At 43.0% G+C, this 16,644-nt stretch overlaps 1 protein-coding gene across 3 annotated transcripts in view; it reads left to right on the top strand.

The window, feature by feature from the left end:
* The window catches only part of plekhf2 (pleckstrin homology domain containing, family F (with FYVE domain) member 2), a 30,176-nt gene extending 13,635 nt beyond the window's left edge, over positions 1–16,541 (top strand). For 2 of the 3 annotated variants that reach the window (XM_029129686.3, XM_055503348.1), the window contains one exon: positions 1,759–5,468. In XM_029129686.3, coding sequence (XP_028985519.1) covers positions 1,759–2,510 — 752 coding nt within the window. In that variant the 3' untranslated portion in view covers positions 2,511–5,468. Of the gene's footprint in view, positions 1–1,758 lie in introns of all 3 variants that reach the window. The other variant, XR_003783560.3, reaches the window with a different exon arrangement.
* Positions 16,542–16,644: the final 103 nt, after the last annotated feature.

Genomic DNA, 16,644 nt, shown 5'->3' with positions numbered 1-16,644 from the left:
TTATTAACGAGCTTTAGTTTCAGGCTGCAACAAATCATTTCCATTCAGTTGATATGCTTTAATCTGTTCTCCATGTGGCATACTGGCAAGGTCCATAGGTGACCTGGCTTTCTTCTCCTCCTGCCCCCATATAATCTGTTTACTGTCATGTAGGAGGATAGATAGATGGACTTTATTTATCCCACAGTGGTGAAATTTAATTGCTGGAGCAGCCACAGGAAGATGGAAAGAGTAGAGATAAATATGCAAAAATGGAACATAAAACATATTTACAGGTCAGTCAGTAGTGTACTTAGATTTGTGCAGGATAGAAGCAGCATCTATAAAAACATCCAACTCTCACAAATGCAGCTGAATTAAAATAATGCATTTGGTTTTCACAAGGTTTGATTTGTTAATGATGTTGCTGTGTTTCATGTTGGTTTTGAGTAAGGATCCACTGACCTAAAGAAGTGAAGACTGATCAGATTAATCTGATTTATCCAGAAAGAAACTACATGTTGTGAGGTGTCCAACAGTACAGCATGTAGGTGTCATTAATAATAAAAAAAACCTTTTAGTAATCTAATTTTCTACGTTTGAACTGTTGGGAATATGCAAGGAGCACAAATTATAATAACTGGATTTATAGCTCCTGAGTGGAGATACCAATTATGTCTATAATTTCCATTCATAAATTTGGTTATTAGCTTAAATATATATAACTCTATGACAAATGTCTATAGTTTAATAAGTGAAACACTTAACTATTATTGATTTAATAATTATTAATTGAAATAATAATTACTTAATTTACGGGGCACGCAATTTGGAATAGCCAATACAGTCTCAATTGTATTCTAGTTGAAGGATGAGCTCCGTACCATAGCCGACTCACTTCACCAGTAAAACCAGATACAAGTAATCACAGCCAACTACCAATTAAATTATGAAGGCTTCATTAAACAATTAATTATAACACATTATGCGTGTTACCTGAGGTAATGTGTGTGTGTGTGTGTGTGTGTGTGTGTGTGTGTGTGTGTGTGTGTGTGTGTGTGTGTGTGTGTGTGTGTGTGTGTGTGTGTGTGTGTGTGTGTGTGTGTGTGTGTGTGTGTGTGTGTGTGTGTGTGTGTGTGTGTGTGTGTGTGTGTGTGTGTGTGTGTGTGTGTGTGTGTGTGTCGCGCCCCCCTTTAGGGGCGTGGTAAGATGGCACAGCAGCGCGCGTGTGCCGGCGTCTGGCGCTCACAGGGAAAGAAGCGTGTAAAGGAGTGTGAAGTGGGACTAGCGTGGATAAGGCTTGTGGCCACACAAACACGTGGGGCTATATTCGGCGATATAGTCACGTGATTGCGAAAGAGTGCAGAGGGCAGAGGTTGAAACTCCCTACTATCAGGATGAAGACATTACATGCAGGCCGCAGTACCTCCTTTGTTTGAGCAGATGGGACCTTAATAATAATTCTGTTAATAACAGATTATACAGATGAGGTCCCCCATCCGAACTAATTTAATGCTCAGTAAATCTGCTCCATCTGGTTTTGATGCTTGTCTTCGCATCAGACTCTCATGTATGTTTTAGATCTGTTCAGTCTGAAAGCTGTGGGAATTGGTTATCCCAGCGGCTACTTCATACATCTACAACTTAAAGAGGAAACTTCACAATGGGCTCCTTTCTCTCACTTTTTTAAATATGAAATTGAAAAAAATGGTGTAAGGTGTGCTGGTTGCTGCTATTACTCAAGGTTAGTGATTTCTAAGATTGTCTCTGTTTCTTCAGGTGAGGTGAAGATGGTGGACCGGCTTGCTAACAGCGAGGCCAACTCCAAGCGCATTGCAGTAGTGGAGAGCTGCTTTGGTGCCGCTGGTCAGCCGCTGGCCATCCCCGGCCGGGTGCTGATCGGTGAGGGTGTCCTCACTAAGCTGTGTCGCAAAAAGCCCAAATCTCGGCAATTCTTCCTCTTCAATGACATCCTGGTCTATGGCAACATCGTCATTCAGAAGAAGAAATACAACAAGCAGCACATCATCCCGCTGGAGAGCGTTACCATCGACACGGTCCCAGACGAAGGTGACCTGCGCAACGGCTGGCTCATTAAAACGCCCACCAAGTCCTTTGCCGTGTACGCTGCCACTGCCACCGAGAAGTCTGAGTGGATGAACCACATCGGCAGATGTGTGGAGGAGCTGCTGCAGAAGAGTGGCAAGGCCCCCATTGGAGAGCACGCTGCCGTCTGGGTGCCAGACTCCGAGGCTTCTGTGTGCATGCGCTGCCAGAAGGTGAAGTTCACGCCTGTCAGTCGGCGCCACCACTGCAGGAAATGCGGCTTTGTAGTTTGCGGGCCATGTTCGGACAAACGGCACCTCCTGCCCAGCCAGTCGTCCAAACCTGTTCGAGTCTGCGAGTATTGCTACTTGCAGCTGACGTCTGGAAACCACACGCCCCGCTCAGAATGCATCAGCCGGCCAGGGTCAAAGTTCAACAACGACAACCTGACAGACGAGGAGGAAGAAGATGACAGCAGTGACTGAGATGGACCTGACCCGCCTACACCCTGACCCGTCCCCTGCTTCTATTGACCACCATCAAGCAGCAATGGTGGAATTAAGCCGGTGACCATCAGAACTGGGCTCAGTCCACCACTCTCTCACTCTTAATTAGTCACTACAGAACCCAACGGTGCTGATCAGACATCCCCTCCTTTGTGCTCCTGCACTACACAAAGTCTTTAATTGTAACTTCAGCTCCCCTGTCCTTCAGGTATTTTTCACATTGAGCTTTTCTGTAGCAGACGTTCTTTTTCTCATTTTTAAACATGTGTCTCAGAACCATAGTGGAGACAAAAAAGAAACAAAATGCCAGTTGCTGTAAATGGATAGCTTCTGATTTTACTTCTTCTACTTCTGGGTGTGTTAGTGTCTGCTCCATTAGGTCACTCTCCTATCAGCCTCTGCTGTCACTATGTGCCTTCACCAGGAAAACATTATTCATTATTATTGAATCCAAGACTGTTAACTACACAGAAAGGGCTTGTTTTTCCAAAGGTCAATTCCTTGCCTTTAATCATGTGAAATGTGAATGTGCTCCGAGTGAGCTGCTAAAAGGCAGGTTGCTCCTGCAGAAGCCAGCTTAAAACCAGTGTGATGAGGATGTTCCTGGTTAAAAGGCAGCATCAGGGCTTCAAAAAATGCAAAAATGAATTTGCTTTTTTTACAAAACAAGCAACTAATTCAGGTTTTAGCTCTTTATATTCCAGAGGAAAATACATGGATGTGTTTTGTGTCTACGGCTATAGATCACAACAGGCTCCAACCACACACAGGCGGGTGGTTAACGTCACACTGCTTCGAGTTCTCAAAGTTCAGATACAACAACCTGAAAATGAAGATGACTCCTGCTTCATTGTTACAGCCCTTGAGAACATTCTGGACGTGGTACTTAATTCCCAGGAGCTCCGTGAGAGATGCTCCACAGCAGTGGCTGTGGATTTGCTGAGGTGCATCAATGTTAGCAGCCTCATCTTCTGCCTTACAGAACGGCAGGTGTATGTGTTGAGTCTGCCTGATTCCTCTCTGGGCAGCAGTGTTCCTCCTGCCTGGTGGAGTTGCGTCATCTCCTAGGATCAGAGCCATCTGATCACCACAGCTTTCCTATGAAGAGCTCAGTCTGCTGCTCGTAATCTTTATGCGAGTGAAACAAATTGTGTGAGCAGTCGCTGCTTTGGAAAACTATGAGCAACTATTTGGTGCAGCTGGAGTGGAGCTCAGCTTCCCTCCCGTTCTCACAAGTATGTCACCAGTTTCATTGGCCTTTCATCAACCTCAACATCCAAACACGGACCAATGTCCAAGAGGTTAAAACATTCCACATGGGCATTAAATGTATCCACAGGTCCGGGCCGGTCCGACTTGCAACAGGACCAGGACCAGAACCTGAACGTTAGAAAGGGAGTTTATTTTTTCCTTCCCTGCAGGTGCTGGGTCCTGCTAATAATAGCAGCTCCAGAGCCACGTCAGCCGATGACATGTGCTTAGAAAACATTACTCCCGTTTCCTCTCCAGCACCATCCTGGGAGGAGAGCAGGAAAAACCATACGCCAGCAGCTTAAGCGGGTCAACGGGCGCGCAGTGTGAGCTCATCATTACAGCAGTGACCACAGGTTTGTGAGGCTAAAGGGCAGCGTGATGTCTGATCACTGCAGCAGAGTTTGACCTTGAAGCTACAGTCGTGCAACAACAGGAACAAAACCAAATGGCTTTTCACAGGCTGCAGGTAGAGCTGCTGCTCTGGAGGAGTCTTCTCTGGCCACGTGTTTGCAGGGAGGGAAAGAGATGCTTTAGATTGTATACATTTGTAGTTGATGTCGATGATTATGTTGATGCAGTAACAGCAGCCAAAGTAATTAGAGCAATCAACAAGTTAATGATCACTAACCTTCTGTCCTTTTTAAAGTTGTGGTGCTAAAATAGGAAACCACTTCTTTGTTAAAACCCAGTAGCACAAAGTCTGGCACACGGATGTCACCGCAACTCTGTCGGATGTTCCAAAGTGAATCTTTGTTTTAATCCTGTCGATGTTTGTACAGAATTATTTGGGTTGAATTGCGATTAGTTCTTCCTGTCAACCACATTCTCTTTTCCTACTCCGTATCTGTAGACATCACCTTTAGAGCAACAAGTGGATGAAAAGTGAACAGGAACTGGCAGCTTCCTGTCAGTTTCTTTACCATCAGGTACCAGACACAACAGTTTTCCCAGCTTTTTATTAATAAGACTAAAAGTAGACAGAACATTTGGTGGCTGGATTCTAAAGTTAACCAGCGGTTAGTGAGAATATAATCGTCACCTCTGTGTTGGTGACCCAACTTACTGTCTGTGTGATGTTTTACTCTGTTGGTAAAGGTCAGAGGATACCTAAGCAAAATACTACAAACTTTAATTAATGTGCTGTTTGTCCCCAGCTATGAGAAGCAGATATGACATTACTTCAGCTCAGAACGGAAAGCTTCCAAGAATGAAAATGATTAGTTACTGTAGTAACAGAGTTTAGTTACCGGTGCTGCCTTCAGGGCCTTTTAAATGTTTGATGATGAGAAAGAGAAAAATGGCAAAATCTCAACCTGTTAAATGACAGTGAATAAACCAGATGAGAAATGCTGGTTTAGCAGTAACACAGATTTTGTGTATTCATTTCCAAAAGTAAATTAAAAAGCTGCAGATCCTGAAATTTACAAACCGTAAAGAAATTATGTAAGTTTATGCAGGTTGTTTGTCTGTCTCTGGAGTTTTAAGGTTCTCTCTGGTGTAATCTCTGTGTTTTTTTTGTTTTAATTAATTTTAAAAGTTTCTAAAAAAGGGCTCCAATCAAAATGTAACCAGCATAATACTAAATACTAATGAAATATTTGAGCATATTATAATGTTTGCTGACCTGTTGTTTTCTGTTTTGATTAATCTCAGAAAAAAGACATTAAACAACCATCAAGCCGATTGAATAGTAGTTGTTTACATAAAGAATATATAATAATCAGTCATATAAGGGAATTAGCCACAGGATGAGTCAATTTTAATAAACTGAATGTGCTATATAATGCAGCTGAAGAGTCTTCAGGCAGCATTTCCAAAGTGATCTTTGTCTTTATGGAAGCTGCCCATTAAATTTACAATGAATTAAATGACACAGTCGCTGAGGTTCCTGAACGTCAGTCAGTAAATGAAAACAACCAGCAGAGTAGAGATCTGTGAAGTCCAGTTGGGATCAGTACTAACCACTAATTCAATTAAATTTTATTTATATAGCGCCAAATCACAACAAAGTTATCTTAAGGCACTTTACAAAGTAAGGTTTAAGACCTCACACAACTAAACCCAACAAATCCCACATACAGCAAGCATTTAATTTGACAGCAACAGTGGAGAGGAAAAACTCCCTCTCTAACAAGGAAGAAACCTCCAGCAGAACCAGGCTGGATGTGGGCGGCCATCTGCCTCGAGCGGTTGGGGTGAGAGGATAGAGAGAGAAAAGCACAGCAACAACAACAACAAGCAACAACAGAGAACCGGCAGAACGGTTGGACCTGGGACTGGATACAGGCAGGATGGTTTGATCCACAGCTGCTGATCACAGACACAAAGCTCTAAGTCCGATGTTACCTGTAGGTGAGGACAGAGTGGGGGAGAGAAAGCGAGCGGGGGAGAAGCAAAACTACTGGAGAGAAAGAGACAAGGTTTGTTAAAAACGGAACAATGATGGGAGGTTATTGGACAGAAGAAGTAGAAGGAAGCGTTCGGCTGGGAGCATAAGGAACTATGAGGTCTTTAAGATAAGAAGGAGCTTTATCATTGAGTACTTTGTAGGTGAGTAGGAGAATTTTAAATTCTATCCTACATTTTACAGACAGCCAGTGCAGAGAAGCTAATGTAGGAGAAATGTGATCTCTCTTTCTAAGTCCTGTCAGAACTCTGGCTGCAGCATTTTGAATAAGCTGTAGGCTTTTTAAGGAGCTGTTAGGACATCCTATGAGTAAGCAGTTACAGTAGTCCAGCCTAGAGGTAATAAATGCATGAATCAGTTTCTCGGCATCGCTCTGAGATAGGATGCTTCTGATTTTAGCTATATTGATGAGCTATATATATGATGTAAAAGAGAGATCCTGATGACACCAAGGTTCCTCAAAGTAGAATCTGAAGCTAATGTTATGCCATCCAGGGTGGCTATCTGACTCAATAGTGTCTCTCTCAGATTTTTAGGCCCAACAATAAGAATCTCGGTTTTATCTGAGTTTAGTTGAAGGAAGTTTTGGGACATCCAGGATTTGATGTGTTTTAAACAACCCTGAATTTTGACTAGTTGATCTGTTTCATTTGGTTCCAAAGACATATATAGCTGAGTATAATCTGCGTAACAATGAAAATTAATAGAATGCTTTCTAATAATCTCACCTAGAGGAGACATGTATAGGCTAAACAGGATTGGACCAAGCACAGAACCCTGTGGTACTCCATAGCTAATCCTTGTGAGGAGAATTTCTCATTAACATGAACAAACTGGAATCTGTTCAACAAATAGAATTTAAATGATCCCAGTGCTGTTCCTTTAATCCCGATTCTATGTTCTAGTGTCTGTAATAGAATGTTATGATCAATTGTATCAAATGCAGCACTAAGATCTAACAGGACAAGGACAGAAAGTAGACCATTGTCCGACGCTAATAGAAGATCATTAGTGACTCTAACCAGAGCTGTTTCTGTGCTATGATTTTTTCTAAATCCTGACTGAAAATCTTCGTACAGGTTATTCCCACTCAGGTGGTCAGATAATTGTTTAGCCATGATATTTTTACAAGAATCTTGGAAATAAAGGGTCAATTTGAAATGGGCCGATAGTTGGCTAGTTCTCCAGGGCCCAGGGTTGGTTTGGTTGGTTTTCAATAGAGGTTTGACCACAGCCACCTTAAAAGCCTGTGTTACATAGCCTAAATGTAAAGATTGGTTGATTTGATTTAATATGGATGAGCTGATTAAAGGTAGAACTTCTTTGAATAATCTGGTTGTGATTGGATCTAAAAGACAAGTGGACGACTTGGAAGAGTTGATTATTGAGGTTAACTCCATATGAGTTATGGGGAAGAAGCTGTCTAGGTAAGACAGAGAATTTGGTAAATATAAAGTTGATGGATCTAGACAGTACTTTCTGTCATTTGGAAGAAGTCGCTGCTGAATGTTTTTTCTAATGGTGATAATTTTATTAGTAAATTAGTTCATAAAGTCATTGCTGCTAAGATTTAAGGGCATAGTAGACTCAATACAGCTATGACTTTTAGTCAGCCTGGCTACAGTGCTGAAAAGAAACCTGGGGTCCCTCAATTAGGGAGGAATGATATGTTTTTCTAGCAGCACAAATATAATATATATAATATAATAATATAGTATATATATAATATAATATATAATAAAAAATATTTTTTTAATATATTATTAGACTGTCCTTCCATGCAATGCAGTTTACATTTATTTTGTTGGAACGCCACTGTCTTTCTAGTTGTCTGGTCCTGTGCTTTAGGTTGCGGATCTCTGAGTTATACCACGGAGCTAACCTCCTCTTATTCACTGTCTTCTTCTTCAGAGGGGCCACTGTGTCTAACATTGTACGTAGAGAAGCTGCAGTGTCATCTACAAGACAGTCAACCTGTTCATAAGGATTAAGGTGACTGTTCTCTGTGGATCTACAAGACATTGAGGCAAAAGATGATGGAATCATCTGCTTGAATCTGGCAATAACGTTGTCAGATAAACATCTGCTATAGTAACATTTCTTTCCAGCTATTGTAGGGTCAATTGTGCTAAATTTAAAACTAGATAACAGAGGGTTTGGGGAAGAACTATTAAATTATCAATTTGAACCCCATATGTTAGGACAAGATCGAGGGTATGGTTAAAACGATGAGTGGGTTCATTTACCGGCTGTATAAAACCAATAGTGTCTATTAAGGAGTTAAAAGTAGTGTTGAGTCTCAGAGTGAGGCTCTCAAATGAGTTATAACTATGTTTAGGTTTAGGAGTAATTAATAAATCTGATTTATAAATTGCTGCTACTCCACCTCCACCTGTACTTCTAAGAACATGATTGTTGATGTCACTCATTGGAGTCGACTCATTTAAAGTAACATATTCATCCTGCTGCAGCCAGGTTTCAGTGAGACAGAACAGATCTATGTGATGGTCACTTATCAAGTCATTTATTAACAAGGATTTAGATGAGAGAGATCTGATATTTAATAAACCACACTTTATTAACTTACTGTTACTTTGTTCTAGGAGAGGAACTGTTTTGATATTTATTAAATTTTGGTAAGTCACTCCTCTTTGATTTGTGTGTGACTTGTATAGTTTAGGTGGTCGGGGAGCAGACACAGTCTCTATGCGATAACTAAAACTAAGAGTGGGTGGGCTGTAGAGAACATGCAGAGAGGTGTGTAAGACTGCGACTCTGTGTCCTGGGCTCCACTCTGAGTTGTCACGGAGTGGGGAGACTAAGCAACATGGCCATGTTACTAGAAAGCAGAGAGGCTCCTTTCAACGTGGGATGGACGCCGTCTCTTCTAATCAGCCCAGGTTTTCCCCAAAAAGTGCTCCAATTAGCCACAGAGCCCACATCGTTTGCAGGACACCACCTAGACAAACAGCGGTGGAGCGATGACAGCCGGATATACATGTCATTGCTGGTCACATTGGAGAGAAAAAAAAGCTCCACATTCATGATGTTGCTGGTTTTAAAGTGTGACTGTGCTGCACATGTTCCTACTAAATGGAAATGGTGACTTTGTGTGCTTTAGTCCTTTTAGGCTGTAAATTAGTTTGTTGTGTTGCCTTTGTTTCTTCAGGGATGGTTGACCTCTGATCCCATTAACACAAACTTTCATGTCACAGTTTGACCTGCAGCCACTGAGCACCTGGGGTTAAAGGTCAAGGCACTAGCTTGTCAACGGTACAAGCCTTAAGCTGTAATGCCCTCCACGACCGTGTGATGGCGCTGCTGTGGGAGTGTGACGTTAAAAACACAAGCTGGAAGCTGATGCGAACAAAACACATTTTACACAGTTAAGTTGGGGAAAGTAATAAAACTAAAGTGAAGAATTCTCAGTTTCACTGACACTGAAGCAGACCACGAACAGAAACTAAGGTAAGAATGATGCTTCTGTTGGTGGTAGTTTTCCCGCACTATGAACTTATGAAACAGATTTATTTATTCTTGGACATGGAAACATAAAATGATTATTTAAAATACAAATTAACTAATGAATATTTGTAGAATAAATGCAATGATCAAATACTGAACTGGGTAATTGTGACTTGAAGCTTTGGGTCAAAGATGAAAGAAATTTAGGTGATGCAGAGTCAGAGGTTCAGCATTTCTATTCCAACATTAATTATAAACCCCCTAATTGTATTTGGTCGTTAGTGAGGTTGGTGCTGTACAGTACTGAAGATCTACAATTATAGTTATTCACCTGCATCCTGTAAGAGCTTGCATTTGAGTTGGAAAGTTGCCAAACTACAGGAATTAGTGTCCATGCTCCATCAGATTAGAGAAGAAGAGCGGATCCTCGACTCCATTATAGTTCTCGGCTCGGCTGCAGGTAGATAGGCTACCGGTTAACACCTGAATGATACGATACCATTAATAAATCAATTTACATTTTCCACTAAGGACAAATGGATCCGTGCTGGAGCTAAGCCCAAAAAACGCACGTGTTCCACTCCAGGTCAGCCAACGACATGGTCTGTTGGCCAACCCTCTGGAAAACACGGCTGCAAAGCAGGGAAAGCCTCACCTGCCAGGTCCTTCAAAAACTTTAACAAGTTTTGTGCATTAGACAAGCAAGAATTCCCACCTCTCCCGGGTTCCTTACAACACCAGGAGACCAGAATAACTCCAGTACCACAGAAGCCCTAGCCATGGTCCATCTGTGGGACACGGTCTTGGCCCTTGACGATCTCCGCAACCCAGGGGAGTCTCCACTGGCGCACCCACGACTGCCATCCCTGAAGAACCAAACTGAAGCTCGACACCAGTAGAGTTCCTGGATGATGATCATTGAGGACGCCATCATCAGACACGTAAAAGCAACACATGCCCCCATAACACTGTTTTTCGGGTACCATAGTCAACCACATAGCACCAGAAATCCGTGATGCACTGGAGGCTCATTCCACTGTCACCACACGAGATTCACGTTGGCACAAATGACATTACACTGCAGCAGCCGGAGACCCTAAGAAAAGATTTCCTCAGAACCTTTAACATCTTGAAACAAAGTTCAGTCCAGTTCCAACTATCGACTGTGGGGTGGGACGCTTCTTCAGATTGCTGAGCCTCCACACCTGGCTCTCAGGTAGGCAGGTAGATGCCAGCAACATGGTATGGATTTTATTGACAATTTTAACTTGTGTCCCTGTGTTCATGGGAACTCAGGGACACTTTTATAAACATGATGGACTACAACTAATCATACACAGCTCCAAGCTTCTCTCATCAAACATCAACTTCACCATCCCAAACTATCGTCAATATCAGGATAACCACCACCAGCTTGGAACTGTCTCACTGTCTCACTTCCACATCAGCAACGTCCGCATGTGACTGACTCATCTTCACAGACAACCCAGGTACTGTCTCCATCGCTACCACCTGCAGCTCTCCAGAACATAGTGAATACTCCATCATTCCAATCAACAAGAGACACATAACCGAACGTCTAAGCAGCGTCGATTTAAGCAATCTGAAGTACATATACATCCATCCATCCATCCATCCATCTATCCTCCAAGCTGCTGAATCCCATATGTGGGATCGCGGGGGTGCTGAAGCCTAACCCAGCTGGCTATGGCAAGACAGTCCATCGCAGGGCAACACAGACGCACGTCTTTGGACTGTGGGAGGAGCCGGAGAACCCAGGGAGAACGTGCAAACTCCACACAGAAGGGCACCAGGCCGCCTCCGGAACCCAGAACCTTCTCACTGTGAGGCGACGGTGCTACCTACCGCACCACTGTGCAAAATGATGCCCCACAACATAATCAACTGATGGGCTGATGGAGCAGCAGCTACACTCATTAAAACTTTACCACCAGAATACAGCTTTGTACAAGAGTCAAGGATTCATAAAAAAAGAGGCACAGCTACCATTATTTCCACATCACTAGGTTTTAGAAATATTACATTTGACCACTGTATAGTTTATAGGGGTTAAAACCCACACACAACAAAGGGCACACGTTAGATCTGGTTCTTACATTTAGCCTGTCTGATCAAGTGTACATGTTGGCCTTTCTGATCACTTCTGTGTATTTTTTTAGCTAGCATTTTTAAACAAACTATTTCAACATAAAAAGTCCAGCGGTGCAGTCAGAACCAGCTGGAGCTCAACATGCTCAAAACTGTGATGTTATGATGGTGGACTTTAGGAAAAACTGCCTTCCCCCCTCCCCCTCACCATCCACAATAACACAGTGTCTACCAAGGACTCATTCAGGTTCCTAGGGTCCACATTCTCACAAGACCTGATGTGGGTCTCCCCACATAGACACTCTCTGCAGAATGGCCCAGCAGAGGTTGTACTTCTCAGGAAGTTCAACCTGACCCAGGAGCTGCGGACCATCGTCTAAACAGCCATCATCCAGTCTGTCCTCTGCACCTCCATCCAGGGAGGCCCTAGCCAAGTTGGCGCCCTAGGCAAGATCATGATTTTGTCAGCATCACTGCTGAACCCACACACCCCACACACAAACTGCTCAAACTCCTCCCCTCTGGCAGATGTCACAGAGCCCTAGTCACCAGTGTGGAGTCAAATTAGGGACCTGGGTAACATCCTGTTAGGTGTCCGTGTCAATGCCTTGGTTTACGTTACCTATCTTTTAGAGCGTGCGCTCTCCGGGACATAGTAATCTATGAACGGAGCGTAGCGTTTTACCTTTGTTTTTGTCATGTTTTTTGTGAATGATTAGGAGCGTTTTGTCCTTTTCCGACCGAAATGTAGAATGGGAAGGCATCGCTTTTATCTACCAAGCCCCTCTCGTGTGGAAGCACCTCCCTGTTCAGGTTTAAGAAGCTGACACACTCTCCACTCAAAATCACAGAGACACTACTGAATCAGATAGCCACTCTGGATGGCATAACATTACTGTAGCTTCAGATTCTACTGTAAGGAACCTTGGTGTCATCTTTGACCAGGATCTCTCTTTTACATCATACATTAACCAAATCTCCAGAACTGCCTACATACATCTTATAAATATAGCTAAAATTATAAGCATCCTCTCTCAGAGCGATGCAGAGAAACTGATTCATGTCCTAACAGCTTCTTAAAAAGCCTACAGCTTATTCAAAATGCTGCAGCCAGAGTTCCGATGGGACTTGGAAAGTCCCATCAGAAATAAAGCTGGTTCCTCTTCAGGTTCGAGAAGCTGACACACACTCTCCACCTTTAAGATTAGGCTTAAAACCTTCCTTTTTGATAAAGCTTATAGTTAGAGATGGTTCAGGTCACTGGCACTGATTGTTAGTCACAGGAACCATCTCTTAGTTAAGCTGCAATAGACATAGACTGCTGGGGGACTTAATTTATACACTAAGCTCCTCTGTTTCCTTCTACCTCTTCTGTCCAATAACCTCCCATCATTGTTCCGTTTTTAACAAAACTTGTCTCTTTCTCTCCAGTAGTTGTGCTTCTCCCCCGCTCGCTTTCTCTCCCCCACTCTGTCCTCACCTACAGGTAACATCGGACTCAGAGCTTTGTGTCTGTGATGGGCAGCTGCGGATCCAACCATCCTGCCTGTGTCCAGTCCCTTATCCAGCCATCCTGCATTTATCCAGTCTGTGGTCCAACCATCCTGCCTGTGTCCAGTCTCTGGTCCTGCCTGTGCTCTATTGTTGCCTGTTGTTGTTGCTGTGTTTTTCTCTCTCTCTCTCTCACCCCTCACCCCAACCGGTCAGGCTGCTTTGACCCGAATGGAACAGGTCCAGGTCCACTAAGCGCGGCCCCTGCCTTCAAAATAATTGGAAATATTGAAGCGATGCTTTTTAGAAAGGAAGCTGCTATCTGAAAGAAGATTGTCCCGGTTGATGCTTATGAATCATTATTGTGGTGGGAGCAAATAGAAACACAACGGTTTGATTAGCAGTTATTACCCACACAGTTCTGCTCCGCTTTCTGCACATCAGAACCTAATGAGCAGCTCATTCAGAAACCACACACTCTCCTCCTACAGAGTCACTGGCTACATCCATGGTGAGATGAGTTTCTCTCACCTCAGTCACTCTGGTCTACCTTCAGGAGCCTCGTTCCTTTCTCTTGTGACTCCTGTGCTCTTTAAGTACCACTACTTACTCATACACAGTACTTCTACTGTGTTTGTTGTGCAACAAAGACTTTTGAGAGTAAGATGAAAGATTGAAAAGTTGTACCTCAGCTTTAACTTGAAGCGGAACATCAGTCAGGGTTATCTGGTGCAGTCATCCTGGTGACAAATCGTACCCGACCATAACAGAACCTGTGAAAGGGTTCATTGGATCTCGGGGTTGGTAACAGGAGACAAAGAATGGAAATCGGCTCATTGTGGAAAGATTTGTCATGTTTCTGTTTTCATCCGTGGCTGAAACCTTTGAGTAAAGCGGGCCAGTTAACTGTGTAGTTGGGACCCAGAACCAAATACAAAAGATGGACAGAGGGAAGAAGTTCAGCTGTCGTCCTCCAAGATGAGTCTTGAAAAAGCAGTAAAATAACAACTGATCAGCATGGTCAGATTCATTTCACCTGCTTGTAGAGTTTAGCTTCATATGTGACTCAAACTCTGTGACTTCTTTTTAACACCGTTGGTGAATTTAAAGGGCCCATATCATGCAAAATCCACTTTTTAGACATTTTGGAGCGTCCCTATGACTCTATGGGTCACATATACACACACTGAGCACGGTAGAAATGCATTTCCTGCTTTTTTCACATTTTGAAAACGTAAATTTTCTCATCCAATGAAAACAGCCACGACCTACTCTGAGGCCGTGTCCCAGTTGTCGTCACATTGGTTGAAAGTTCTCCTTGCAAATCCTGAACCACCACCCCCACAATGATCCCGAACCAAAACTGGTCTTCCGCCATTTCCCCCCTCTCACTCACCGTGAACAGACCAGCACGGCAGCGCCCAAGTCCTCCCATAGAAATAGTTCGGTTCTTAGGTGTTCTAACCAACACCAAAGTCTCTTCACTTTACCAAGGGATCAACAAGTGAGGATTTGTGGGTCACTTTTATTTTTAACGGACCGGTGCCAGAAACACTGCCTCAGCATTTATACGTATGTGCATTTCAAACGAGGGTGCGTACAATGCTGGATTTGTTTCACGGCTCCTGTTGGAAAAAAAGGACCTATTCATAAAGTCCGTCATCCACTCACTGAAGTAAGTACATGCTTGATATTTATAATGTTTTAAAATGTTAGTTTGTCCGTTTAAATGTAGTAACCTATGTGTGGGGCAAGTTACTAGCTAGCTATGCTAACGGCTACAGCCATTCGACCGAGCCTTTGTCCCCTTCAAATGTGCTCATGTGGGCTCCTGCAGCCACACACCTGTGTGGAGAAAAGCTAATGATTATCGTAACGGCATCGAGCGGCTACAGGCAGGGAGCGGTGGGTCTAGCGTCTGTCCTTTTTCTGTAATCACATACACCTGCGGGGAACAGCTGATCTTTATCGCCCTTCCAGCGGCGACAGACAGGAAGCGGTGGATCTAGCTCGCTGTAGTAAGTTTGTGCTTGATACTTGTGATATCTAAATATGTTAGTTGGGTCTGTTTAAAATGCAGTAACCCACATGTGAGACAAGCTAATCGCTAGCGTCGCTAACGGCTACAGTGAGTCAACTGAGCCTTTGTCCCTTTCAAATGTGCTACTCTGAGTTGGTGCAATCACACACCTGTGTGGGGAACAGCTAATAGCCATGGGCCTTCGATCGGCGACAGGCAGGAAGCGGTGGATCGAGCTTTTGTCCTGTTGACGTGCTGCCGCTCCTGTTTGTGTGTTGCGTTAGCCGTTAGCATGCCTTTAGGCCTTTGCACTTTAGAGCTACAGCTGGTCGATCGCTACAAAAAGAACCTGCAGATGAACGCGGTTATGTTTATTACCCCGTCCTGTGTCACAGCCTAAATCAACTTGTGATTTGGGGTTATGTCATTGTTCTATCAAATTCTAACATGATTAGTTGGAATGATTACTGTGTTGTGTTTCAAGCTTAGTTGCTAATTAGTCACATCTCTACAATACCTGCTGCTTATCTGGTCAGTTACCTATAGCTTGTACCATAGCCATTATATTTGTAGGACCAATACAATTTACAGTAAATGTAACAGTCTTTTCTATACTGTAGGAGGGCAAATCCCAGTTACCTACATGCAAGGAGGCTGTCAAACAGAGAAATCACTGCAGACTGTTGGTACACAGACATCTGCTGCCCAGCTCAGGAGTGAAGGTATGTAAGTTTGTATGTACCAACAGTAAGATAGGTAATAGAAGATTTTAATTGGTATATACTGTTTAGATTTTATATTTGAATTGTAACAACTGTTTATCTGTTGTTTTAGCACAGACAGGCCTGTCCTCTTGTTTGGTTTAATTTTTTGTCTGGTATTGTGTGTTCTTACATTAGAGAAGGTTTTGACCTACATAATAATTAACATTTCACTAATCTACAATTCTGATTGCACTACCTTTTGTTTTGATGAGGTGATGGTGAGGACAGCCACAGCTTCCATCTGGTAGAGGACTGCTTCCACTCAGTCTTCCAAATAGTGATGAGAACAAGGATCACCACATCTCCCTGTTTACCCTACTTTCATGCATTTCGTCTGCAAGGCCCTGCAAAAGCTTCTCCTTCGTCCTCAAACCCCCAGACTTCTTAATTAACTCAGTAACCTATACATTGCACATTGGAGTGTGAAGGTAACAGTTTGTTCTAGCTTTGGAGTAGTGGTGTATTTTTTTGGTTTACAATAAAGTTGGCTTTAACTATTATGTATTTCACTGAACTCTGTTTCTGAAGGGAAAACACTTATTTAGGAAATCATAGTATTGAAATTACTTGTTTTTCTCTTTCTAATATGGTAAGCTATAAAGT

Source organism: Betta splendens, chromosome 16 (assembly GCF_900634795.4).
Source record: "Betta splendens chromosome 16, fBetSpl5.4, whole genome shotgun sequence".
Lineage (NCBI taxonomy): Eukaryota > Metazoa > Chordata > Actinopteri > Anabantiformes > Osphronemidae > Betta > Betta splendens.
The sequence above is the reverse complement of the archived record's forward strand: the minus strand, read 5'-3'. Positions and strand labels throughout refer to the sequence as shown.